The sequence below is a fragment of the Mauremys reevesii genome, linkage group 4, assembly GCF_016161935.1.
Source record: "Mauremys reevesii isolate NIE-2019 linkage group 4, ASM1616193v1, whole genome shotgun sequence".
NCBI classification, from domain to species: domain Eukaryota; kingdom Metazoa; phylum Chordata; order Testudines; family Geoemydidae; genus Mauremys; species Mauremys reevesii.
Genome location: NC_052626.1, coordinates 42962015 through 42988415, shown reverse-complemented (window position 1 = coordinate 42988415; position 26401 = coordinate 42962015). Strand labels below are relative to the sequence as shown.

Here is a 26401-nt window from a genome sequence, read left to right as displayed (position 1 = left end):
GTGTGTCAGGAAGAGACGGGGCACCTTGTGAGCTCTCTGCTGAGTGCAGATTTATAATCTGATGAACAGAGAGAGACACAGCTAACACCCCACTCCTTCCCACTCAAGGTCACAGCTCCAGGGCAAAGTGAAAGCACTTAGCCTGGGTTTTGTATCGAAAGAAGAAGAGCACAGTTCTGAAGACCATTTCCTGCTTGTTGCGGAGTTGGGGAGCTCTCTTGCAACCCTGGATCATGGCCTGGCTGCTTCCCAGGGCTTGCTGCCTAAAAGTCTTCTATCAGCCCTCTAGAGGACCCTTTTCTTCTGGAATAGCTAGAGCTTGGAGCGGTGGGCCCCTGACTGCATATATGCCGGAAGCTGTAGCATTCGCTGGATCAAGGGACCACCCAGGGCTGTACACGGTGTCAGTGGAGCAGGTAGATGAATTCTGGGGAGCTCTAGGGAGAAACCGACTCATGTGGATTAATCCTTTTCACTCTGTCAAAGACTGTAATCTACAGCAGGGCTGGGTGTCCTGGTTCCTGGGAGGACAACTGAATGTAGCAGGTAAGCAGGAAGCCAGACCCCCCGCCCCAACTCCCGTTTGCTGGCCTCTTGGGGAACCCATCTGGTCCCGGCATCTTCAGGATGGATCCTTTTCAGTCTCATGAATCTGTTCCTGGGAATGCACACACCGTTAACTCCTTCCATTAGCCAGTGGCTATTGGGGAAGTTCTATGGCAGCAAGAATTAACTTTCTGTTTTTAGACACATTCTTGGAAGTGCACTGATCTGTCTTTCCCCTGCATGTGGAAATCCTAAACTGAGAGGAATAGTCTGAAGAACAGACACCAAAGAGGGATGAGGGCAAGGGAAGAAAGCGTGTCAGAGAGCGAGGATGTGAATGTGAGACAGCACCTGCCTCTGACCCCCACTTTCCCTGGCGTGTTTGTTCCCAGTCTTATTCTCCTCACACCCCAGTCTGGGAGTTCTCAACGGTGCCACTCAATCCAACACTTTCACTTGTAGGAAAACTAGGGAGATAGAGATAAGCAGCACATTCTGGTAAAAGGATTCAAACGAGGGATGGTCTCTCAGATCCAGGCACAAGCTCAGCCAGAGGATTCCTGCCAGGAATGTTCCAATCGGCTGTGTGTGGTAGATGTGTAGGAATGTGATTGGTTGTAGGGGAGCGAGTGTGTCTCTTTAGCATGTGTGAATACAGCTGGACCACCATGTGCTGTGAGCCTAACTGTTCTCACAAGCTAAGTGTCATTGGGCCTGGTCAGTACCCTTTTGTGGGAGTCCTCAAAGGTGCACCCATGTGCTACTGGGGTCATCAAGTAGAAGTTAGTGCTCTTCCCTTATCAACGAGTGCCTCTTCACTGTGCTAGATAGCAGCACTGCCAACCCCAACTACTCAAAAATCATGAATCAGCCCCCCCCAAAATCATGAGATTTCAAAAATAATAAGTTTTGGTTCTTTTTTTATTTGCCTTCTGGTTTTTGAGCCTTTAGGGGTCACATTTTCAAGCTTTTATCTGAAACCATGAGGAGAGAAATTTATTTTTTTTAATGAAAGCTGAAAGTCTCACATAATCACAACTCCAGGAGCTGGAGCTCTACAACAAACCACATATGTAATGAGACTCCCAATAAAACTACAAGTGTTGGCAACACTGGTGCTGTCAGAGGAGCCCACTTTGGGATAAGTTTTAAAACCAAGGTCTTGACCGCTTAAACATTCCAAGGAACTCTAAGTACCCCCAGAGTTCTGGCCCTATTCCATCTCAGGTGATTGCATTCTGCTTCCCTACATTCCCGCTGCAGCGCTCCTCACTTCCTGTCCTAAACTGCCTTCTGGAGTGCTGCTGTCACTGTTTTATAGCTGCCCCATTCCACTAAACAGGCAGCTGCATTTCAGCGGGAGGTGAAGTGTGTTCTCTGTGGATTGCTTACCTGCCACACAGGGTTGCTGAGAAATGACTGAGTTAATATTCATGAGGCACTCAGAGAGCTGCCAAGAAGAAGTGCAGAGGGCTGTTATGGTTATTCAAGGTGTTTGGGGAAAGTTTCTGGTTAGGAATATGCAGATTGCAAGTAAGGATGAGGAGGATGGTCATGGGTGTGGTGGGGAGAAAGGTGTGGGAGTGGGATTGGGGTGGTGCTTCTGACCTGATGGCTGGTGCTAGCAATGATGTGGTTTAATGGGTTGAATAACAGTCAAACTTACAATGCAGCCACCCTGATTGGTATTCAGAAAACTGAGTCACTAGCACTGGCAGGGACGTCCTTAGGATTTATGGTGCCCTAGGTAGGATTATTCAACTGGTGCCCCTGTGCCTGTCTTGCTCTTAGCAACACAAACATAAGCTTACACTGTTGGAAAACTTGCCACATGCATGTTATTAAAACCAGTTTAACTTAATTAAGCACACTGTAGTGCTGATGGACTTGCACTAAAGAAGTAGCACTATAGAAAAAATTCTGATTTGACAGAATGATGCAAATAATATAATTTTTTTAATTTGTCAACATTTTTTTGGAAATTTATATGAAGAGGTATTGAAACAAAGTTTAGTTGTTAATTAAAAGCAATCTTTCTGGCTTTTTTGGCTGCAAAATCAGTAATAATGTCATCGTATGACAAAGACAAACTGATGTCTTGTTTGATTGCAAGAATAGCAAGACCAGTCAAGCATTCCTGACTCCTTGTAGAGCGGAGATAGTTTTTAATGAGCTTTCGTTTTGAGAAACTCCATGCTACTGTTACAGGAATTGTCAGTAGAATACGAGTGGCAATGTACACATTAGGATATATGTCAACAAGTTTGCTGGTATGAGTAAACTGTACAATGTCCATTATCGATTTTGCATGTGGCAACATTGATGACAGGGTATGCAATTCTTCATACAGTTCAAGTCCATTTAAATCAAAACGATCGCAAGGCTTCAGGAGGCTCTCTAGGTCAGGGGTCCCCAACACGGTGCCTGTGGGTGCCATGGCGCCTGCAGGGGCCTCTCAGTGCACCTGCGTACTGGCTGGCGGATGACGCCTCTGGATGACGCTGCTTGCCGCCGATAAGCAGCGTCATCCAGAGGCGTCGCCGCTGAAATGTCGCCGAATTTCGGCGGATGCTCGTCCACTGCCACGGTCCTTTGTCTGGCACCCGCCAGATGAAAAAGGTTGGGGACCACTGCTCTAGGTTCTTGCACTTTGTCATTAGTTGCTCTTGTTTTCCTATTTAGTTGAATTTAGTCCTGTTCAGCCTGCTACCAGCTGAGTGAATGGAACCGCAGGCCGACAGCGGGTTGAGTGGCTCAGCCAGGGTATCAGCCTGTTCAGCCCGCTGCCAGCCTGGGGTTCCTTGGGGGTCCCCAGGCCAGCAGTGGGTGCTGAGTGGTGCTGGCGGCCGGGACCCCGGGGTGGCAATGGGGCAGCAGCCGGAACCCCAGAGCAGCGGCGGGCTGAGCCGCTCAGCCCGCCACTGCGTGCCATTGAAAATCAGCTTGCGTGCCACCTTTGGCACGTGTGCCGTAGGTTGCCGACCCCTGCTCTATACATTAGTAAGGAGATGAGCATATTACAGTTGTTGGAGGGCTCTATTTAGCAGTAACAAGGCTATAGGAAAGTCAGTCAACATTTTTTGTTTCTCTGATGAAAACTGGCCCACTCCCGTCCCCATACCAAACTTGTCACAAATAATTGTCAACAACTTAATTTTCTGTTTTTGGCTAAGATATTGATTTTAAAAATAAAGTATTGAAATTTAATTCAGGATTGTTAGCAAACTCTTTTGGCAAACAAAGTTGTTAAATGACCATCTAAATGGCAACTCAGTACTGCTTTCATGCTTGGCTCACCCCCCAGTCTGCTGGTCCAACAGCTGCAGTAGAGGAGGAGATAGGTGGAAAACCCCAAAATCCACCTCTTGGGGTGCAGAGTGGCAACAGCAGCAGCAAACCCTCATCTCCGATCACACGCCAATGGGCACCACCGCCAGCCCAACGGACCATGGTGAAGTTAGCACAGCATCTGATCTCAGGGATGGGGGCACCCATGGAGCCCCAGCAGCTCATCCTGCCCTGTGCAGCTCTCCCCGGATGAGATGGATCACTGCCAGCCCGGGGGAGAGATGTGCTCCCCAGCTAGGGTGACCAGATCCAGATGTCCTCATTTTATAGGGCCAGTCCCAATATTTGGGGCTTTGCCTTGTATAGATACCAATTACTCCCACCTAGGGTGACCAGATAGCAAATGTGAAAAATCGAGATGGGGGTGGGGGGGAATAGGAACCTATATAAGAAAAAGACCCAAAAATCAGGACTGTCCCTATAAAATTGGGACATCTGGTCACCCTACAGGTGAGTTCCTTTCCCCACCCCTTCCCAGAGACCCCAGCAGCCCATCCCCTCCCTCAGACTGTGCTGCATTCAGCTCTCTCTAGGACCCAGCAGCCCTGCTCTTATATGCTCCACTGCTTCCCATCTGTCCGGGCTCACAGCAGAGCAGTGCCCCCAGACCTAGTGGTGCCCTAGGCGACTGCCTGTTCTGCCTATGGCTAAGGACGGCCCTGAGCACTGGCTTTACTAGGATTGAAAATAGCTGAGCCTGTAATGACAGTCAATCTTTTTCAGTGAATTGTCTGGATCGACATGTCCACACAGCCCCAAACAAAGTGGCCCTGATCTGGGAGAAAGATGAGCCTGGGAAAGAAGTCCGGGTTACATACAGGTCAGTACTTACCTCTGTACTTATCCCATCCAGGGGCCCTGAGCTGGAGGAATGGAGCACAGAGGGCTGGTATGGTTACTTGTCTGATTAAGGAACCAGAGTCTTTCATCTCCAGCTCTGCGGGGCTCCCAGAAGGGAAGGGAAGCTAGCCCCATCTGTTCCCAGTTCAGAGAGACTTCTGGGATGGGAGAGCTTCTAACTACAAGCTGGTTTCTTTGGACAGAGAACTGCTTGAGTTGACCAGCCGTCTGGGAAACACCTTGAAACGACAGGGAGTGAAAAGAGGTGACCGAGTCACCATCTACATGCCCCCATGCCCTCTGGCTGTGGCAAGCATGCTAGCCTGTGCCCGGATAGGAGCCATACACACTGTGGTATTTGCCGGATTCAGCTCCGAGGCTCTAGCTGACAGGATCCGGGATGGTAAGCCCCTTCTTCAAACTGATAGGTGCTCTGTGCACAAATTGTCCCTTCATCCTGTCCCCTTGGAGAACAATATCAGACCATCAGCTTCAGTGACCAGTGGTGCTGAGGGCGTGGTGGTTGTGCCCAAAGCTTCCTGGCAAACTCCTCCTGTCCTGGCATTCTTACTCTTCCAGCCATGGAGGAGAGAGTGGCCTAAGGGAGTGGAGGAAACGTGTGGGCCCAGGATCACATGCTCAGGGCACCCAAGAACATCGCCACAACTCCCCACAAGCTGTAGCTACAGACAAGCCCTGCCCTGAGAATGGTTTGGAAAATAAAAACTGCAGCCAGGAAGTCAACTGAGGGAGATGAAGCCGTTTTCACAGGGATCACTCATTCCCATGGGAGGCCTGGAAGGAAGAGGCTTAAGATGCAGCAGGGGAAGTTCAGGTTCGATATTCAGAGATACTCTCTAACCCTAAGCAGAGCTCCGGAGTGGCACAGGCTGCCAAGGGACAGTGCTGGAATCCTCATCAGCGGAGCTCTTTAAGGAGAAACATCCCCTGCCCTATCAGGGATGATTAAGGAATCCTGCCATGATGATGCACGGCAGGGAGGAGAGGACTAAATATCCCAGTAGAGGGCCTGCCCTGATGGAAGGCTATTCACTAGGTCTCACTAGAAGCCTCTTCCAGCCCAGTGGATGCTGTGCCCGGCTTCATCAAATTCAGCATTTTAAAAATAAGCCCCTAGAGCAGCAGGGTCTGTCAGGCCAGCCCCTCTTGGCGTGAGAGCTTGAGTTCTCTGCCTCATCAGAGGGAGCAAGGGCCTGGAGTGCTGCCTCTCATCAGGTTGTATGTGATTTAATGGGACACATTAATGGGAAAGAAAGAGTTTAAAACTGCTGCTCTTATTTTGAAGAGAGGCCATGAAAACTGGAGATGGGAGCGGGAAAGAGAGAGGAAAGGCATGCGGGACAGGGCAGGGTTAGATATGTGTGTGGAGCTGGAGCGGGGTGGGGGGCTAGACATCATGGTAATAATGATGGAGGGCGAGAAGGCAGAGGGGCAGCTGGGCTGAGCTAAAGGGCTGATCATGCTGCTGTTTGTTTTCTTCTCTTTTGCCCTCTTCAGCGCAGTCAGAGACAGTGATCACTGTGAACCAGGGGCTAAGGGGAGGCAAGGTTATTGAGCTGAAGCAGACAGTGGACCAGGCCGTGCGTGTGTGCCCGCTGGTGAAGCGAGTTCTGGTTTCCATGAGGACTGAGCAGAAGGTTCCCATGTCAGAACTGGATGTGCCACTGGAGGAGGTGAGATGCCAGATGGAGCCACCACCAACTTTCCCCCAGGGTAGGGCATCTGCTCTAGTGAATCAGGAGAAGTGGTGGGGGTGGGTTTCCAGCCCAGCCCAAAGGACCGTTTGCACTTGGATGCACTGGGGCCATTGTTCTGGGGTAACAGTGTCAGGGTCCAAAGCTTATTGCCCAGGCCAGGAACCTTCCCAACTACAGTTTCCCTGCTCTCCAGAATGAGTGAATGAGTTAAAGTGGGGAGCTCCTGGAGATGCAATATTCTCTGTGTACCATCAGGGGCTGGCAGTACTAACCAGACCCTGCAATAATGTGGGCAAGACCTTGAAAACTATCTGCCCATGTGCCTCAGACCTGGCCTATAGCACTCCCTGCTATGCCAGCCCTGGGCTCCCCAGACATCTTTGTCCATGCACCTCATTCCTGGCCTGCAGTACCCCTGCTGTTCCAGTCTGGGTGGGGCCCACAGCCACATTTACTGAGTGCAGTCAGTGCTATACAAGGCATCGACCGTGACACAGGCTGCCTCTCTTGGTGTTTACGCTCCTAGTTAGGCCCAATGCCTCCAATGCTGGCCAGACCTCAGGGGAGCGGCACTTACTCTTTCTGAAGAAGTATGTTGTCGTTAGCTCCTGAGTTCAGAACAACTGCCTCCTCCATGTTTTGTACAGAGTGGAGCTCACTGTCTGTGCTCAGCAAATAACCTAATTAACCTGAGAAGGCTTCTCAGGCCTGGTCTACACTGGGGGGAGGGGTCGAACTAAGGTACGCAAGTTCAGCTACGCGAATAGCGTAGCTGAACTCTAAGTACCTTAGTTTGAACTACTCACCCATCCAGACGCCGCGGGATCGAAGTCCACGGCTCCCCCGTCGACTCCGCCACCGCCGTTTGCAGTGGTGGAGTTCCGGAGTCGACGGGAGCGCGTTCGGAGTTCGATATATCGCGTCTAGACGAGACGCGATATATCGAACTCCAAGAAGTCGAACGCTACCCGCCGACCCAGACGGGTAGTGTAGACGTAGCCTCAGAAGAATTCTGTTATGGTCAGAAAAGTCACAGTGAACTAATGGCCTCCCTGGCTGGGTTCAGCATTAGAGCTGCTGACTCCGTGATTACACCCTTTTACTCCTGCTGGCTCCACAGAGCCTACACAGCCCTGGGAGAGGGAGCTGGAGTCTATTCTGGACAGTGCAGCAGCAGAATTTTTAAGTGCGCCCCAACTGCAAATCGTTATTACTGGTGATGATGCCTGAGCCAGCAAGAGCCAGCTTGACCCTCAGAACCCAGGGGGAGTTTGTGGTACCAGCATGTGGAAGAGAAACCCTCAGTTTACTTCAACACAGCACACTCGATCTGGCAACAGTGAAAAACAATGAACACTGGCCCCACTGGTGCCATTTTGATAGTCACTTTTCAGCGTAGTTCTGCATTTTAAGGAGCCAGCTGAATGAAGAGGGGGTGAGCGTTTGGGAGTGGGAGGGAATTCAAAGCTTAAGGGCAGCATAGAAGAAGATGCAAAGACTAGGAGGCTAAGGAAATAGAGAACCATAGGAGGAAATGAGAGTGAAGATGTTGTTGGGGCAGCATTCTGTAGGACCTTGGGAGGGAGGAGAAGAAACTTAAACCAGATGTGGAAGGTGAAAGAAAGACTCTGAAGAGAGGTGGGCGGCATGGCCACAGTGGCAGCACCCATTCTGATATGTACTGGAGAGGATCAGGCAGGGAAGCCAGAGAGGCAGAGGCTGCGGCAACGAAGATGAGAATTGACCCATTGGACAAGATGTTAGCCATAGGGAAGGAGAGGAAGGGATGGACTTGATAAATGTAGACAGGAAGAAGCAACAGGATTCAAGAGCCTGAATGTGGGGAGAGGGGTTAGGATCTGGTTTGCTAGAGTGCTGTCCCGGCCTCCACAATGCTATACCCCTGCCAGGCAGCGTTGGCCCATCAACAGGCAGCAGAAGAATAGGCCACAGTGGGGTTCATTTCTCTGACGTATACAATGCTTTCCATTCAGCTCTTCTGAGCTTAGTAAATGACTAATGAAATGTGAAGTCAGAGCAAGTGTGGAGAGCGTGGAGGGAAATCTGGGGGCTGTGAGGAGATCCTGGAGCTGAGTGAGAACCTCTCTGCTTTGTGTCATAGGAAATGATGAAAGAGGACGTATGCTGTGAGCCTGCTGTCATGGAGAGTGAAGACTTGCTGTTCCTTCTCTACACATCAGGCAGTACTGGCAAACCCAAGGGGCTGGTCCACTCCCAGGCAGGATACTTGCTCTATGCTGCCATCACACACAAGGTAACGAGGCCTAGACACGGACACCAGGGATGTCGGGTCAAGGCATACAGGCAGCAGAACTACCAAGCTATGATGACAAGACCACGTCTCTACTACTTGAGCTAAAGCACAATCTGGGAGCTGCTAATGTTATTAGGGATCCAGTTGCTGGAGGGAAAGACGGTTACTAGGAGTACAGCAGGACTGAGTCCAGGCAACAGGGGGCACCAGTGCATGTTCTAGAGCAGGTCAATTATTCCTTACTTATAGTAGCGCCCAGAGGCCCCAGGTAGACCTGGGTGCCCTGTTGTGCTGGGCACTGCTCCAGCACTCGGGAAGAGATGGTCTATGCCCCAAAGAGCTGCCAAGATGACAAGTGAGGTAGAAAGTGGGGGAGGAGCAGCAAACACCAGCAAGACACAGGTTTTATATTTACAGTCATTTATTTCTAAACATTTGGTTTTTTCCTTCTTCTGTCCTCACCACGCCCTGAGCCAATCAGTTCAGGGAGGACGTTCCACCCGCAGAGAAAAGCATTGCTCAGACACCCAGCCAGTTTATTCCAGGGGATTCCAGAGAGAGAAATGGCTGGTATCTTACAGAAATAACCCAGCCTTTTCCTTCTCTGCATAAGTTCTGTTGCAGTTATGCCAGCAGTTTGCTTACAGGCCTGCAGTGAGGAATACAGGACAGAGAGAGAGAGAGAGATCTCCAAGAACCTCCTCCCCTGCATTCTGAGATTCAACTACACCCAAGCATACATGAGAGTAAAAGCTCTGCTCCTGAAGAGAGCCCCTAGAGCAGTGCTTCTCAAGCTAACTGATGCGGGGGACCGGCAATTTTTTTTCCAATGTGCCAGGGACCGGTGCCATATTATTATCCTATTCGATGCTCTTATGAGGAAACTCATTGCAGACCGGCACTTTGAGAAGCACTGCCCTAGCGCACTAAAGAGAAGTAGCTTTGGGAAGAGGAAGCCCCTAAAGCAGACAGCAATATCCCAGATTTTATTCCAGTCATTAGGGTGCCTGTAGGCAAGCCCTCTGAAGGTACACCTACATTTGAGGGGAAAAAAACCTCATGGCAGCAAGCCTCAGACCCAGGCTCGTGCCACGCCACTAAAACTAGCTGTGTAGACATTCCCGCTTAGGCTGGAGCTCAGGCTCTGACACTCACCCTCTTCCCCGGGCTTCAGAGCCCGAGCATGAATGTCTACACAGCTATTTCTAGTGCTGTAGCATGAGCACCGTGCACCCGTTGACCTAGGCACTGAGACTCACTACCGCAGGGTTGTTGTGGTTTTTTTGCTGTGTAGATATGAGAGAGAGCTGGAGACAGAGCTGCTGGGAACTCCCGTGCTGAGCCACACTCGTGTTCCTGAGACAGCGCAGTACTGGGCTGCAGAACAGTCCCCCAAGGGAAGTGGGGAAAAGCCCATTGCTTGAAACAGTTCACCAAGCAAACTGCTTCCAAGTGTAACAGTTCACCAAGCAAACTGCTTCCAAGTGTAACCCACACATCTCCTGGGTGTGGTGTTCTGTCCCATCTGGTGGCACCAAGACCACTTAGAGAGAGAGTGATTTATGAGTCTGCTCTACAGCCTTAGCTAATGGCCATATGTCTTTTAGCTTATGCAGTAGACACTCATGCACTAAGTTCCAGAGCTCCCAGGTTCAATCCTGCCTGCAGACCACCAGAGCCTGTTGGTGTTACACGAGAACCACCCTTCTGGCTTCTCATGAGACAAGTCCCTTTTTAAACAGCTCAGTGTGGGCTCCTTAGCCATGGGCAAGCTCCCCCTAAACCTGATCCAGGGACCTTCATACCTCCACCCAGGCCCTGGTGCATCTAGTGTTCATGTGAGGCCAGATCTGGTGACTTAGGTCTGAAATGCCCTGTGTGCCTGGGAGTGGGACATGTGGAAATCAGGGAGCCAGTGATTTGACACAGAACAAAGCAACGTGCTCAACCCTCACTAGACCCCTGGCTTGGCACGGTTGTCCTGCTGGCCACTGCACTCTGTGTAGCTATTGCTTGGCAATACTGGGGCAGCTCATGAGACCAGAAAGCTGAAAGCCGGGAATGTTGTCCCAGGACAGGAATGTGGTAAGCAGGCAGCACTGTCCAATTCCAACACACGGCCACTTTAGCTCCAGCTGCTCTGGAAAACATGACCAGAGCTGGAATGAATTCCTGCTTGTTTTCCCCAGCTGGGTTCAGCAAGCTGCTGCTGCTGCTGCTGCATGAATACTCTGTTACTTTAAACAGTGACTATCACAGAGGAGAGCGAGTTTCCATTACAAACACACCAGAGCCTTCCTCACCCCTGGAAACCTCATCTGTCACCGTCCTGTCAGGGGGCCCACTTTGCGGGGAGCTGCTCGAGCATTGCCACAGCAAACCTAATGGCAGCTACAGCATGTTAGTAAGGGACGAGAGGCTTTTAAAGTATTGTTGGAAATGGCGGATCTCAGAGCAACGGCCAAGAAACAAAGGGCTCCAAGAGACATTATACTATATTGGGAAACTTGCTTGGTGTTAAACAGACGGGAAATGGAGTGAGGGGAGCCAGGCCCAAGTAAAATAGATGTTTCACTCTCAGGGCCAGCCCTGCTATCCAGTTACTCTAGGACATTCTGTCCCTCCCCCTACTCCAGCATGGCATCCAATGAAATAGGAGGGTGTGGAAAATAGCACTGTCTGAACTCCCGGTCCCCGTGACTGTGCAGAGCCAGGCTTACCTTGCAGAGTGGGACAGAGAGGTGTCCCCCTGCTAGCCCTGCAGAGCTAACATCACAAGAAGAGAGGGGCAGGAATCTATTCTGGCTTGCGGAGCAGCAGTGCAACTATTTGTCTTTATTAGACAATGTTGTGAGGTGGAAGGAGCCCAGTTCTGCTCACGGGGGAGTTTGAGGGCTGGCAATTGGAAAGAGACTTTTTTTTTTTAACTGTCAAACTGAGCAAACTGGATCTGGAGTCAGCAAGCAAGAAGAGCATGAAAGCCCATAGTGGCCTTTTTAGAGCGTGACCATTCAAAGTGTAGAACTGCTCTTGTGGGGGGGCAGGGGAGACTTCACAAACTGATTACACTTGGTAGCCAATCATTTCCTTGTCTCCATTTTAGATTAGCTGCTTTTCACTTTCATCAAGAGTCTTCTTGATCTTCTGAGAGGGGGGAACATAGGCACCAGCTCTACCCTCCCTAGACCAATTAGTATTTTAATACACCATTGTCACATCCCCTCTGACTCATCTCCTCTTTGAACTAAATAGTCTTGCCTCTTAGGGAAGTCTTTTAGGCCTCTGCTCATTTCTATTTCTACTGTACCTGTCTGTGGAGTGATGAGCAACGCTGAACACTACTCCAGCTATGAACTTACTGTTGATTTGTCTAATGGCAGTATCCCATTAGTTCAATTCATTATACAGCCTAACAATTAGTTTGCACAGGAGCAGCTCTTTTCCATGAGTGGGCCCAGTCAATTTAAAATCCAGCAATGTGAAGGAGTGGTCCAAATGGTTCATTCCAACAAGCATGCCCTTGCACTTGCCAACAGTGAATTTCATCCGACATTGGCTTGTCTGAATTTGCATCAGGACCCTGGCTCCTTTCCTCAGCACAGGCCTAAAGCTGCTTTAGTTATTTATTTCTTTTTCAGCAGGACCCTAACTAGGACTATGGTGCCATTGTGCTGGGTACTGCACAAATGCAAAATAGGCCAGTCCCTGCTTAAGGGCTAAACAGGGACAAGCTGTGACAGATGGGTGTAGCAGAGAGGGTGGGAAGCAGTGACTCACAACAATTTGGGCAACGTGGTGGATAATCAGCTGAACAGGAGTTTCCAGAGTGACACTATGGCCAAAAGAGCTAATGGCATCCTGGAATAAACAAGGGGGTCTCAAGTAGGAGTAGAGAGGTTATTTTACCTCTGTATTTGGCACTGGTGCAACTGCTGCTGGAATAGTGTGTCCAGTTCTGAGGTCCACAATTCAAGAAGGATGTTGATACATTGGAGAAGGTTCAGAGAAAAGCCACGAGAATGATTAAAGAATTAGAAAACATGCCTTGTAGTGATAGACTCAAGGAGTTTAATCTATTTAGATTGAAGAGAAGGTTAAGGTGTGAGTTGATGACAGTCTGTAAGTACTCACACAGGGAACAAATATTTGATAATGGGCTCTTCAGTTTAGCAGAGAAAAGTATAATGTGATCCGATGACTAGAAGTTGAAGCTAGACAAATTCAGAGTGGAAATAAGGTGTACATTTTTAACAGTAATTAAGCATTGGAACAATTTGCCAAGCCTGTGTTGGATTCCCCAGCAAAGGCAATGTTTAAGTCAAGATGGGATGTTTTTTCTAAAAGACCTGCTCTAGGAATTATTTGGGGGAAGTTCTATAGCCTGTGTTACACAGGAGGGCAGGCAAGCTGATCATAATGGCTCTTTCTGGCCTTGGCATCTATGAAGGGGAAGACGAGGCTGGCAGAGAAAGGACAGTTTAGTTACAGATCTCTCCCACACAAGAGCTGCTCTGGAGGAGGGGCCCTGTCTCCAGGCTACAGCTTTTGCTCTCTTCTTTTTTTGCACAGTATGTGTTTGATTACCACGATGGGGACGTCTTTGGCTGTGTGGCAGACATCGGTTGGATCACAGGGCACAGTTACGTGGTGTACGGCCCTCTGTGCAACGGAGGTACCACCGTCCTTTTTGAGAGCACGCCAGTGTACCCCAATCCTGGTGAGTAATAAGGAGGTTCAAAAGAGCCCCAGGCGCAGGGAAGGGCAGCAGGAAGAAGTTGTGGGGCTCAGGAAAGGAGCCTTCTTCAAAAACGCTAAGCAGCTATTCTGCCAGAGCTGTAAGAAGCTATTATAAATGCATGAATGTAACCCTGCTCTGAAATCTCTGGCAAGCAGGGAAGTGATCCTTGCCGCTCCATGCAGGAGAGAGAGAGGCCTGAAATTAATTCCCATCTCAGCCCACGTTCCAAAAACTCCTGCCATCATAGCATGAATTGAGTCCCTGTGTGGAGCTGAAGAACACATTGAATTCCTCTCACACCCAAGGGGAGGTGGTAGGGAACCATCTTATTCACGGGTGGAGCAGTAAGGAGAAGAGCAAATCCCTCCTTCTCTGGAGTAGTCTCTTATGTATTACATGTGTGGGAAGTCACCTCCATGTGGCAGGGTCTTGAGGGGGATGCTAGCTGTGCCCTTCCCTGCCACAGAGAGAGCTGTGGAGATGGTTATCAGGAAGGGCTCTCAAGGAAGGAAAGAGCTACTCCTCCTCCTGGGTTTACCATGAGCTAAGTTGGCCTGGCTGAGAGGGCCATGGCACTGGTACAGCAGGGGTATGAAAGCAAGGAGAGTATTGGGATCAGGCTGGATGAGCCAATCCTAGAGGTAACTGGCCCAGTTTCCCATTCCAGGGCGTTACTGGGAAACAGTGGAGAGGTTACGAATTAATCAGTTCTATGGAGCACCCACAGCAATTCGCTTGCTGCTGAGATATGGGGACGAGTGGGTAAAGAGATACGACAGATCTTCCCTCAAGATCCTTGGATCAGGTTGGTACCGGGTGATGGTTCAGGGCTGACCAGACTACCACTCTCAGACTCAGTTCGGTAGTGGGTATGTGTTGGGTCAGTACTTGGCAGTAAGAGAGAATACACCACCACAGAGAAGGCCTATTCGTTGGCCCGGGTCCATGATCTTGATAAAGCCAGTATGTCAGAGGAAAAGGGAAGGAGAGAAATTTTTCTGAATTGTCCCTTAAACACAATTCATCTCCATTTCCCCTTGCAGTGGGAGAACCCATCAACACAGAAGCGTGGGAGTGGTACTTCAATGTGGTTGGCGATGCACGGTGCCCAGTAGTTGACACATGGTGGCAAACTGGTAAGAAGCAAAGAAGACCCCTCGCCTCCCATTACAGGCACCTACAGAGTTCCCCAGGTGTAATACCCATCTGGGATTGTTCAGCTGGGGGCAATTATTATTTAGACATCACCATAGCTGTGCATGGCACATTACAGCCAAGTGCCCAGCTAAGGGAGCCTCTTGGCCCCACCACAGAACAGGCAGATAAATAAATGATAGGATTTAAAATTAGCCTGGAGAATAGATGGTAGGGACCAATCCAGCGCTGGACTAGATGAGCAAGACTTTCCATCTCCAATTAACAATCTTTTCCAGCCACCTCCAGACAGCAGAGAGCCTTGCCTACAGCAACCCCTGCATAGGCAAAGAAGCAGCTGGATCCCCTCACCACCACACAGCCATTAACCATGCAAGGCTTAGGTGGAAAGTGGATTTCTTAAGAGTATTCCGTGGCTTTCGCTTTGACATAATTTCATGGGTGTCACCATTACATTTACCTCAGAAACAGGAGGCATCTGTATCTCTCCCCGTCCATCCAGCCCCGGAGATGAGATTCTTCCAGGCATGGCCATGAGACCATTCTTTGGGATCAGCCCTGCCCTCCTGGATGACAAGGTAACTTACAACCATCAGTCCAGAGGTTCTCTTAGCCAACATTCCCATACTGTCCCCTCCAGCAGGCAGAGGCTGGAAGCAGAGGACTTGTAAGATGGACCCTGTCTCCCCTCCCCGCCCACCCCAGGTCATGTCCCACTCCCTACAGATCCTCCTATTTTGAGCAACTGCAGCAAGGGAGCTGGTAGCAACCCCTTGCCATCTCAGCCTGTGTTCCTGCACTGTTCTCTATAGTGCCCTGTCCTGGGGGAGCTCGGACACGTCTCAGAAATTCTACAAAGGTATTTTCTGGAACAGCAGGTTCCAGCTTCTCAGTAACTGAATGGATGCCATGCTAGACTTACAGCCATAGCTGTAGCTATATGCCAGTGCCCAGGGAGCCTGGATCACACTAGGGGAAGCAGATCTGGACAAGGGCACAGAACAGGCTGGGCCTGGGTGAGAACTGCCTTCTGTCAGAACCACGTGTTAAGCAGCAGAGCGGGCTGCACATCACCTCCCTGTGGGTGGTGTGAACTAGATCCTCCCACACTGCTCTCCATGTCTCTCCTGGTCAGAAGGTTGTGGTGGGGTGTGGCAGGTAAAACGAGACCCAGGACCAAGCATGGAGGTTGCCCTCAGCCCCAGTCCTGACAAAGTGTATTATTTTCCAGGGAAACATCCTAACACAGAACAACGTCTCTGGAGCCCTCTGCATCTCTCAGGCCTGGCCAGGAATGGCACGGACCATTTACAATGACCACAAGAGATTTCTGGAAACCTACTTGATGCCTTACCCAGGTACGATTTTCAGGGAAGGACAGAGGAAGATGCACAGCTGATCACATGAAGAAGGGGTTTTATGGCAAATGCACTAGACTGGCACATGGGAGATCTGGGTTAAATTCCTGGCTCCAACAGGCTCACTGAAACGCTTTGGATAAGTCTGTGCCTCAGTTCCCCATCTGTAAAATGGAGACGGCTCTTCCTTTCTTCCATTCTTTGTCTGTCTCATCTATTTTGAACATAAGCTCTTTGGCACAGGGACAACTCCTTACTATGTATATATAGCACCTACCACAAAGGGGTCCTGATCTCAGTGGGGACCACCAATTGCATCTGTAATATAAATAATAATGTCAGCTCCTGTAGCAATGAGAGAAGGGAAGAGAAGTGTCCAGACCATGGAGGGCTGCACTGTGGCATGTGTCCCAGGCTTATGGGAATGGGGCTGGTCCAGCAAGGAGCATGCACCACAGAATTAAGGGTGGTAACGGGGAAGGCCCCTGAGCTGTAGAGAAGCCATGAGGTTGACTGGGGGTAGGAAAGTCCCTTTGCTGTGAGTTTGGGGGGGGCATAGTATACAGGGGGGTGGTGTTGATGTGGGATGGGGTGTACCTAAGCCATAGAGGTCATGGGACAAGGGAAGAGCTGAGAGAGACTCTCACGGTTCTGATCATCACAGGATTTTTCTTCACGGGAGATGGAGCCTATCGTTCCAGCCAAGGATATTACCAGCTGACAGGACGTCTGGATGATGTCATCAACGTTAGCGGGCACAGGCTAGGCACTGCAGAGCTGGAAGATATTGTGGTAAGAGGCTTGGGCAGAAGGAAGTGGTAAACACCTGACCCCTAGCTTATAAGCAAGTACGAAGAGCTGAGGTGGGGAGAGCCTCTTCAGGGAGCGGAGTAGGGACACAGGGGCTTCTGAGTAAAGAAACCATGAAACGCTGAGTGAACATAGCACCTTGCTGTCATGCCTGAGTTTTCTGCTCCAGCAGGAGGCCTTGTAGGGAATGGGGCAGGAGTTCTACCTGGAGCAGGTAGGGTGGAAGGGGAAGTTCTCTCATCTCTACCACTCCCACTCTGATTTCCAACCAACTCTAGAGCTGCCCAGCTGTGACAGTGATCACAATATGCAGCCATGATTTCTGAAGTCTGACTAGGACTCTTCCCATCACAAGTTCTATCAAGCTAGCTACAGCTCTGAGTATGTTGCAGCTGCCCTGCTGCTTTACTGGGCAACCCCTTGCCCCTGCAAACACTTCAGACCTTCTTACCTTTCTGTCAAAGGGCCCAGCACATGGCTGCACTATGCTAAGTTCCACTTTCCTCGGCAGTATCAGACTAGATGGCAAAGTATTTAGCTCCAATATCACAACTAAGCTGTTCTAACAGCACAGGCCCCAGCTCTATCCTTGCACTCAGGGAAGGGATACAGGTTTATTTGGAGCTCAGGCTATAGCTAGATGAATCAGAAAAGATTCAGAGCATCATGCAAATTTAGGGGATAATCTAAACCAGGGGTAGGCAACCTATGGCACACGTGCCAAAGGCAGCACGCAAGCTGATTTTCAGTGGCACTCTCACTGCCTGGGTCCTGGCCACCGGTCCGGGGGAGTCTGCATTTTAATTTAATTTTAAATGAAACAAACATTTTAAAAACCTTATTTACTTTACATACAATAGTTTAGTTATATTATAGACTTATAGAAAGAGACCTTCTAAAAAGGTTAACATGTATTACTGGCACCTTAAATTAGAGTGAATAAATGAAGACGTGGCAGACCACTTCTGAAAGGTTGCCGACCCCTGATCTAAACCTTGGAGGCCCCCATTGTTATGAGATTGGAGTCTCTCCGTGCTCTTTGGAGCAGACATGTCCCTGGGTTTGTAAGCAGGGACTACCCAGTGAGATCTTGTGAACAGGTTACTAGGTCCTGCTGCAGCAGGGTTGGGAGGAGCAGAATGGGTAGTTGCCACTCACAGAGGTAAGCCCAGAGCTGGAAGAGGAAGCAGGGGTGTCAGGCTTCTTCCCTACACACTACTGTGGGAGGTAAGTAGGAAGAGGGCATGGAGGCCACCTTGGGAGCTCCCCATCTCTCTCTGCCTTACAGCTGGCTGCACCATGCTAGCGTGTGGCAGGACAGGCTCCAGGGCTGCAGCCAGCCTGCCAGGACTGCTGAAGTGAAATGCAGACCTGTTTTGTTCCAGAATCAGCACAGAGCGGTGGCAGAGTCAGCAGTGATCGGTTTCCCTCATGAGATCAAAGGAGAAGGTGAGGGGCTCTGATTCCTGCTACTGCAATCTCTGTAATGGGCTTCACAGCTGCTAGGGCTAGTGGTGAGAGGAAGAGCCATTCATAGGGTGACTGCATACCTGACTTGTATGGGGGAGTGGGGACACAGGGACCACACTCAGCATCTGTCTGGTATTTCTAATACACTCACCCCTGCGGTACACACAGTAAGCTTTGTGGGGCACCACAGAAAGTGGGGTGGGAGTCACCGCAAGAGCCACATGGCTTTGGGCTGGAAGGGGGCAAGTCTCAGGTAGCTTTACACGTAGGGGTTTGCAGCTTCAGGCAACACAGGACTCCCTCCAGCGTATCTTCAGGAGGGAGGTCCCACAACCTCATTGGAGGAGAGGAACTGTAGCCCTGTAGAGGAAGAGTCTCAGCCAGCTGCAGAGTGCTTAGCCCTGCACTGGACATTTCCCAGAACCAGGGCTTGATGCATGGATGAGTAACTCCATCTCTTCCCAGGAGCGTATGTGTTCATTGTGCTGAAGAAGGGGACTGATGTCTCTCAGGAGAGGCTGAGCAATGAACTCAAGGAGTTGGTCTCAAAGAAGATTGCTAAATACGCAAGCCCTGAATATGTTCAGGTAACAGCCCGCAGGCCTGTTCCTGCCCACACTGCACCCTGTACGCCCTCAACCCTGCCTCAGCGGCATGGCGGAAGCCCCTTCCCTGCCGCTCCCAGCCCCAGATGATACAGGTTAGGGCTGCAGCCCTTACTCTGCTCCTTTCTGCCGCAGGTCACAAAGCGTCTACCCAAGACCCGTTCAGGTAAGATTATGCGCCGTGTCCTGAAGAAGATTGTAGAGGACAAGGCAGATGAGCTTGGGGATCTGACCACCTTAGATGACCACGAGGCCGTGGAGGAGATCATCGAGGGGCACAAGCGCCTCCTGCAGGAGGAGCAGGGCCAGTAACCTGCTCCCCTTTTCTTCACCCCCTCCCGCCCCCATCTAATTTGGGACCTAGCCTAGAAAAAGCCAAATCAACAGGCACCAGTAATTCAGTTGAGATCACAACTTTATTTTTCACACCAGCACTGAAGACCTTGGACCTCCAAAGCAGACCGCTCCTCTGAGAAGTGACCGTGTCTGGGGGCAGTAAGTGCGAGGGTGAGGCAGGCAGAGGGGGTGAGGAAGGGAGCCCTGCTTCCTCCCTGGGAAGTGGAAGGCCCTAGTGAGAAGCCACCATACCCCTCCCTGCATCTGGATAATTAGTGAGGAGGCAGAGGGTGGAGGTTGGCTGATCCCAGATTGGAGGCCTCTCTTCAGGATGGCTCCCAGCTCCAGCATGTCCATGTAGAACACTAAGCGCCCACACTTTTCCTGCGGCTGCTCCAAACCCACTGCCACAGCACTGTGTCTGTGTGGGAGAGCGGGGTCCATGTAGGACAGGGTCAGCTTTAGGGAAAATGGCACCCTTGCTGAATCTATATTTTGGCACCCTTTGAGTTTGAGAACTATAGCATGGGGCACAGGGATCAGGTGCCTGCCAGGCTGCACAGGGAGAAGTTTGAGCCCAGGGTCTCCCATCATACACCCTTGACCACCTAGCAGGAGGGGAGAGGGTGCACAGCTACTGCCTGTGCCCACAGGAAGGGGGGGACTCAGGGGCTGCCCACTGGCTCTGTAGAGGTGAGCCCGGCTGGCCAGGGGCTCCAGCCCAGCCTCCACTCACCTGTGCTGTGGTAGCCAGGCCCACCAGCTTGTGGCACTCAGACGCCACGTCCTCCCCCACCCCAATGCCCTAGGCAGTTGCCCACTTAGCCCACCCGTAAGGCCAGCCCTAGTGCAGGATGACAGGAGGCGGCGGCTGCTGTCTGGCACCAGCTCAGGCTGCCACACATACCCCATGCTAACAGGCCCTGGATTTTAATGCAAAATGCTTCTAGTGAGGTTCAGCCTGGGGTAAAATGACACAAACTCCATGGATTAATCCACCATGTGCTGAGCACGGCCCTGAACAGAATGAGGAGACATGAGCCCTGTCCATCCCTGCAGATCCCAGCCTCAGGTTCAGATGACAGTGGTCCCTGTGGAGACCTTGGTCCTTTCTGAGCCAGCACCACACTGCCGTCAAGTGCAGGCACCACTGGCCCTGCCTTTGCACAGCACCAGATGATGCCTTCTCCTGGCACCCAGGAGTTCTCCCCCTCCATCCAAAGTTATCCTCCCTCTCAAAAGTAGGGAGAAAATGGGGCTCCTTCTGCTCCCCCCTACCACGATAGGTAGGAAGAGGGGATCGGATGCCAGGGGAATGTTTTGAGGAGAAGCCCCTTTTGGGAGGGATGGAAACCTCCACTCTCAGCAGCACCCAACAACAAAAACAGTTTCGACGACAGGCAGAAAGGAAAGACTCAGTCCTGGTTCCTTCAGTAAAATCCAGAAACCATCACCCTCCTCCCTGAATACTTATTGGCTCCTGGTGGCTCTGCAGTTCCACATCTACTAATCAGGTGTTTCTGCAGCTCCTGGGTAATTAACCAGTCTCAAGCCACGGTACTTTTTTCAGCATCCCTCACTGGCTGGGAGCCGCCTCGCTCTCTCGGTTCTTGTTAGTTCCCATCTTCCTCTTCCAGAGAGTTTCAAAATCCAAGTGTGAAACTGCAATTCAGCAACACACAACTGAGTGCCTTGGCTTCAAAGGGGGATCCACTTCTTCCCCAGGAGCGGGCCCATGTACACCCCACCATCCCTGCCCAATCCCACGCCATCCACCCACTGACAACATATGCCTCTGCCATTCATCCCCCGGCCCTTCCCTGCCCTGTTCAATCCCAAATGCAGCCCAGGAGCTAGCAGGCCCCCCGTGCTGATGGAAATAGGTCTGCCGCTCTCAGTCTCACCTTTTCCAGGCTGGTGCGATGTCCCACACTGACTAGCGTCATCCCCAGCTGAGCACAAGTGCGGTATAGCTCATTCTCCACCTCCTCTGTCAGAGCACTGGTGGCTTCATCCAACACTGGGAGCAAAGCAGAAAGCCCCATCAACATGGCATCATCCAAGGACTGCAACCAGTCAGGCTAGCCAGCCAGCCCAGCCAATCCCTGCTCTCTAGCCTGCTTTTCCTTATAGGTGTGGATTCTGGACTGAGCAGCTGTTGAGACCCTTGCTCACATGCTGCATGGAGCTGTCAAGGCTGAAACCTCCATGAAGGGACTCTTAGGCAAAGTACAAAAGGTACCAGAGAAGCAGGGCAGGGACCTTTGTTCACCGCTGGTCCGAGCTCCCAAAGCTACTGTCTGCTGAAGGGGAAACCTGGTCTTCCCAACAGGACTCCTACTCCAGCCAAAAGCTCACATCGTGTATCCACTCCAGCACAGTCAGATGCCAGTGAGTATCACCGGGGTTTGTCTTTCCCTAAGAAACCTTCAAACACCTTATAATCTGGGGAAGTCTCCCCTATGAGAAAGCTCTAGGGCTGGAGACATTGGGGAAGGTAGAACCCCAGCCCCATTCACTCCACAAGCTGGACCTCAATTCTGTGGCAATATTTCTGAATTCAGCTACACGCAGGTGGGCAGACTGGAAATTCTGCAGCCATTTCACTGAAATTAAAAATGAAGGGGTTTAATGAATACTACATTCTTGGAGTCTCTGGGGTATTTTACAGACTCCACAATTTTCAGTTTTCAATATGCCAAAGATTTCTGTACAGGTGGCCAGGGTTGTGAGGAAACAAGCTGCAGGTGTTGGTGGCAGGGGATCGTGCTGGAAGCATTTCCACTCTTGATTCACTTTAGCAGAAACATCCAGCTCAACAATCAACAAGGCTGCCAGGTACATTTGGATCTTTAGGTTTCAGAATCAACATCCCAAGGTGATGAATGGGACAGATCATAGAAATGCAGGGCTCAAGTTGTCAATTAGTCCAGCTCCCTGCACTGAAGCAGGACCAAGTCAACCTAGATCACCCAGACAGGTGTTTGTCTAATCTCTTTTTAAAAACCTCCAGTGATGGGGATTCCACAACGTCCCTTGGTAACTTGTTCCAGTGCTTAATGAGCCTTATAGTTAGTTTTTCCTGATATCAACATAAATTTCCCTTGCTACAGGTTAAGCCCATTACTTCTTGTCCTACCTTCAATGGACATGGAGAAAACTGATCACTACCCTCTCAATAACAACCCTTAACATATTTGAAGATTTATCAGGTTCCCCACTTCACTCTTTTTTCCTCAAGACTAAACATGCCCAGTTTTTTTTAACCTTTCCTCATAAGTCAGGTTGTCTAAACTGTTTATCATTTTTGGTGCTGTCCTCTGGACTCTCTCCAATTTGTCCACATTTTTCTTCAAGCGTTGTGCCGAGAACTGGTCACAATACTCCAGCTGAGGCCATGCCAGTGCAGAGTAGAGTAGAAAAAAATACCTCCCAGGGCTTAGATATGATACTCCTGTTAATACACCCAGAATGGAATTTGCCTTTTCTCAAATGCATCACATTGTTGGTTCATATTCAATTTATGATTTACTATAGGCCCCAGATCCTTTGCTGCTGCTGAGCCATTTATTCTCCATTTTGTAGCTGTGCACTTGATTTTTCCCTCCTAAGCACAATACTCCCTCCCAGAGCTACTGTTTCAGGCTTCCTGCTGATACACAGACAACACCGCACTGGTTCTGAGCATGTCATGTTTTCAAATTTATCTTCACAACCATTAGAGCGAGAAACAAACAAAAGTTTAGATTCCAGAGCACAATTCCACACCAAAGGCTAGGTTGTGTGGCACTGCTGAACACCAGGGCCCCGTTATAACAACCACCAGCTGAGGAAGAGGAGCCTCCATGAGCTCAACCTTTGAAAAGTAACTTCTGATGTTTTTCTATGAAATGTTGCACTAAGTGGGGTTACAAGCTTCCCCGATGGAGCTTTCAGGTAGCCTTGCTGAATACGCACCCCCACATAGGAAATTCCCTGGTAAACAAGCTGGATAAAAAACAACTGAGCTAAGGATGAGATCATTTTTCCCACTTGGTGTCTCTTCCCCCTCCCCCACTTAATACCACTCAAACCCTACACCCGACCTCCCCTTGGAATATACATCACAGATACACTCCCCCTGCCAGAACGCTACATGCTCATTACCAACAGTTACTGTAAACAATTCATGCACAAGCCTCTCCCTGGAGCGGAGATGATCTAGTGGCGAGCCCAGTCACAACCTTCTCCCCAACAACTATCTCACTGTGGGCCAGAGAACCTGATGGAGGCAAAAAAGCTCAATACTGTAACTCAGCTCTACCTGTACTTTGTCCACGGTACACGAATGAACAAAACATTCACTCACAAGTTACCTCCTATACTACACACAGACATACAAATCTGCACTGAAAGTACATTGACTTTGCAATCTTAGTAAGCACTCAAAAGCCAGGAAATGCCAGGATTAAGGTTGCCAGTGTAACCAGCACTAGAGGATGTTGTGAAACGCTTTACCAGTGGATTTCACAGATCTTTGCTGACACCAGAACAATGGTGAGACTCCGGAGTCTTGGGTTCCACTGCAGGTTCTGGAAGGAACATGCTCTAGAGGGCACAGCCTCTTCTGCCTGTCCCCCATTGACCCCTTCTGCCTTGTCCCCTTCAACCTGTCCCATTCCTGCCTCTTACCCACCCTGGGCTCCTCATCCCACTGAGAGCACAGGAGAGACAGGCTCCCTGCTCTCAGTTCTACTGCCCAGTTCTCACACAGCCTACAGCAGCAATTGTAGGGAAAGTCTGACTCAGCCCTGGGCTACAGCATATCCAATGCAGATCGACTCTTCTGCCAAGCTAGCTCTAAAGCTCTAGCAAGTCTTTAATAAGCAGGTGCAAGTTGCAATTTTTTGAAAGGCTTATAACTTGACTAAATTTGGGCAGATTTTCCTGGAGGATGGCAAAAGGCACATCCCTGACACAAAGGCCATCTCCCTGCCAAACTTTAAGGCCTTGCTCCAAAGTGTGGCCCTGGAGGCCCAAGGCAGCTGGACCGTGGAATCCCATTCCCTAGAAGTGCCTGGAAAGCATGCCAGAGACTGTGGCTGGAGCCTACCCAGACTGAGGAGAGCTCACAAGTACACAGATCCAGCACATGGGTCCAGACACAGCAGCCTTGTGGGCATCCAAGCCTGTGACACTGAGCAGACACCCAGCATAGAAGATTTCAGCCTGAATGGTTTAATGTTTGGCAAAAGTTATAAACAACTGAAAACAGGGTCTTGTAATGGCAAGTATCAGGCAATCTTAATAATAGATGATGCTTTCAGCCCCTTTAAGAGGGGGAGCTCGCACGCTACATCCTGTGGAGAAGCCCCAGGGAAAGTGTGTGTTTTCAGTCCATCCTTCATGAGACACTGTCCCATGGCAATTCATACTCTCCTTTTGTCACTTGGCCCACTAGCAACCTGGTGCCTCTTCCTGTTCTGCCCTTGAGCCAGGAACATGCTCAATGGCCCTGTGCACCATACAGCCTCGCTCGCCTTCAAACGCCTCTTCCTCACACACTTCTTCCCACTAGCCTTCCCGTCTTCTGCAGTCCCCCTCCACCGGCACCCATCACAGATTTTAATATGTTAAGATTTGTGGGAAAGAATTAGAGACGCCAACACAGGAGAGCATCTCTTGTGCTCTGTCTCAGTGGGAGCCCTGGTTCTCCCTCACCTTTGTTCAGCCTCTTTTGCACAGTTTAGTCTAACAGACAAAAGCTCCCTAGGGCAGATATTTGCCACTTTTTTGGTCCAGCAGGCACCCTGAACTACGGGACTGTATAAATATGTTCACTGGGACAGATGCACACTTCCTGTGTGTACCCTCCAGCTGCTAGATGAAGTCATGACTGATGGCAAAGAGATCTGGATGGTTCCTGGCAAAGGAAAGGGGGGTTTCTAAACAGTCTCTCTGACGGTTTACCCCTCCAGCTGCACATTGACCCGCTCTTCTCCAGCCTGCTGTCACTCACCTGCATATCTGGGCTGGAGGTAGAAGAGCCTTGCAAATGAGAGTCTCTGCATCTCCCCTGGGGACAGGATGTCATACCTGCAGCAGAGACAAGAATCAGAATGAGGGGCAATTAGCACCAACTTGCTGATGAATCGAACCCTCTGGCAATCAGTAACACCAGAGAACCATGTGAGCCACCTTCACTGTCTGCATCACAGAGCAGTGGGCTCAGATCAGTCTCCCACAGAGGCATTCAGCCCCCACGTTCACACGGAGCCAGCTCCTTTCAAAGCTTGGCACCCAGAGCTGTCAGATTTAGAGTTTAGGCGTGGCTCTGCAACTCCAGGGATCTCAGATTGCCTTGGGAGCAGATGCGCCTATGTGGGACTATCAGACTCAGATGCTGGGGGCAGGAACGGACTCTCAATGCTAAAATACCATCTTTGTTCCCAAATACCATTCCCTTACCCCAGTGTGGCTGGATGCAGAGGATATTCCCCTCGGAAGTCAGGTCAGCTCTGTGTGACTGCTCCGCACTCACTTCCACTAACCAGGAGATCTACAAACCCAGCCTCAGACACTGCACCAGCCTTACCAGTTCCAATCCACCTGCTGGTCCAGACCCCCTGTGCGCACCAACAAATCAGACTGCAAATGACACAGGAGAGAGACGAATGAAAATGTGAGCACGTCCCCAGCTCTGACCAACAGCCTCTCATGGCAGATACAGCCCTGAATAGAATCTCTCCCTTAGTCCCCAGTGCTGTCCTCAATCACCCCTTTCCATCCTTCTCACAAACATGCCTCCTCCTGATTTCACCTTCCCATGACAACCCTTCTCTCAACCCAGTGTCACTCCTGCCCTTGATACGTTCCCACCTCCTCGCCGGTGTTGCACCTTCCATGGCAATACTCCTCCTCTGCTGAGCTTAGTGGGAGGGTTCTGTCCAGGTTATAGAGAACATCCTGCACATGACACCCAGCACTGTGCTGCCCTGCCGGGAGACGTAGGACAGCACAGTGCCTCCAGTGATAGCACAGGCCCATTATGCTGTGGTCAGCTCCCTTAGCAACTCACCAGCCCAGCCAGCTCCAGGAATTGCAGGATCCTCTCATCATCTGCAGACCCTAGAACACAAAAAGCATCATCAACATGTTCAGGACAATGGCACCGCTAAGGCAACACCTTCGTGGGATCACCAAGGATGGGCCAACAGGGGCCC

General features: G+C 50.4%; 2 protein-coding genes across 16 annotated transcripts in view; one reads left to right on the top strand and one right to left on the bottom strand.

The window, feature by feature from the left end:
- LOC120403270 (acetyl-coenzyme A synthetase 2-like, mitochondrial) lies at positions 1-19911 on the top strand. 5 transcript variants are annotated; one of them, XM_039534131.1, is made up of 14 exons: positions 1-546; positions 4618-4714; positions 4938-5137; positions 6253-6428; positions 8575-8727; positions 13297-13444; positions 14133-14270; positions 14509-14599; positions 15060-15198; positions 15852-15978; positions 16643-16770; positions 18174-18237; positions 18724-18845; positions 18999-19911. In XM_039534131.1, exons 1-14 carry the CDS (start codon positions 234-236, stop codon positions 19173-19175), a joined length of 2073 nt encoding a protein of 690 aa, XP_039390065.1. In that variant the 5' UTR covers positions 1-233; the 3' UTR covers positions 19176-19911. The 5 variants fall into 5 exon arrangements, with proteins under 5 accessions (XP_039390065.1, XP_039390060.1, XP_039390061.1 ...); XM_039534126.1 differs by having other exon boundaries at positions 14509-14601; positions 15086-15198; XM_039534127.1 differs by lacking the exon at positions 14133-14270 and having other exon boundaries at positions 14509-14601; positions 15086-15198.
- Positions 19903-26401, bottom strand: part of ABCD4 (ATP binding cassette subfamily D member 4) — a 25959-nt gene continuing 19460 nt past the window's right edge. For 9 of the 11 annotated variants that reach the window (XM_039534138.1, XM_039534135.1, XM_039534134.1 and 6 more), the window contains 5 exons: positions 26257-26306; positions 25774-25826; positions 25198-25274; positions 21104-21219; positions 19903-20861 (listed from right to left, as the gene is read on the bottom strand). In XM_039534138.1, coding sequence (XP_039390072.1) covers positions 20766-20861; positions 21104-21219; positions 25198-25274; positions 25774-25826; positions 26257-26306 — 392 coding nt within the window. In that variant the 3' untranslated portion in view covers positions 19903-20765. Of the gene's footprint in view, positions 20862-21103; positions 21220-25197; positions 25275-25646; positions 25827-26256; positions 26307-26401 lie in introns of those variants that run through there. The other 2 variants (XR_005597510.1, XM_039534140.1) reach the window with 2 other exon arrangements.

Coding starts and splice junctions, on each gene's coding strand:
- LOC120403270 (XM_039534131.1), top strand. CDS start 234: ATGGCCTGGCTGCTTCCCAGGGCTTGCTGCCTAAAAGTCTTCTATCAG. Junction 6,429..8,574: donor TGGATGTGCCACTGGAGGAG/GTGAGATGCCAG, acceptor TTTGTGTCATAG/GAAATGATGAAAGAGGACGT. Junction 18,238..18,723: donor TCATGAGATCAAAGGAGAAG/GTGAGGGGCTCT, acceptor ATCTCTTCCCAG/GAGCGTATGTGTTCATTGTG.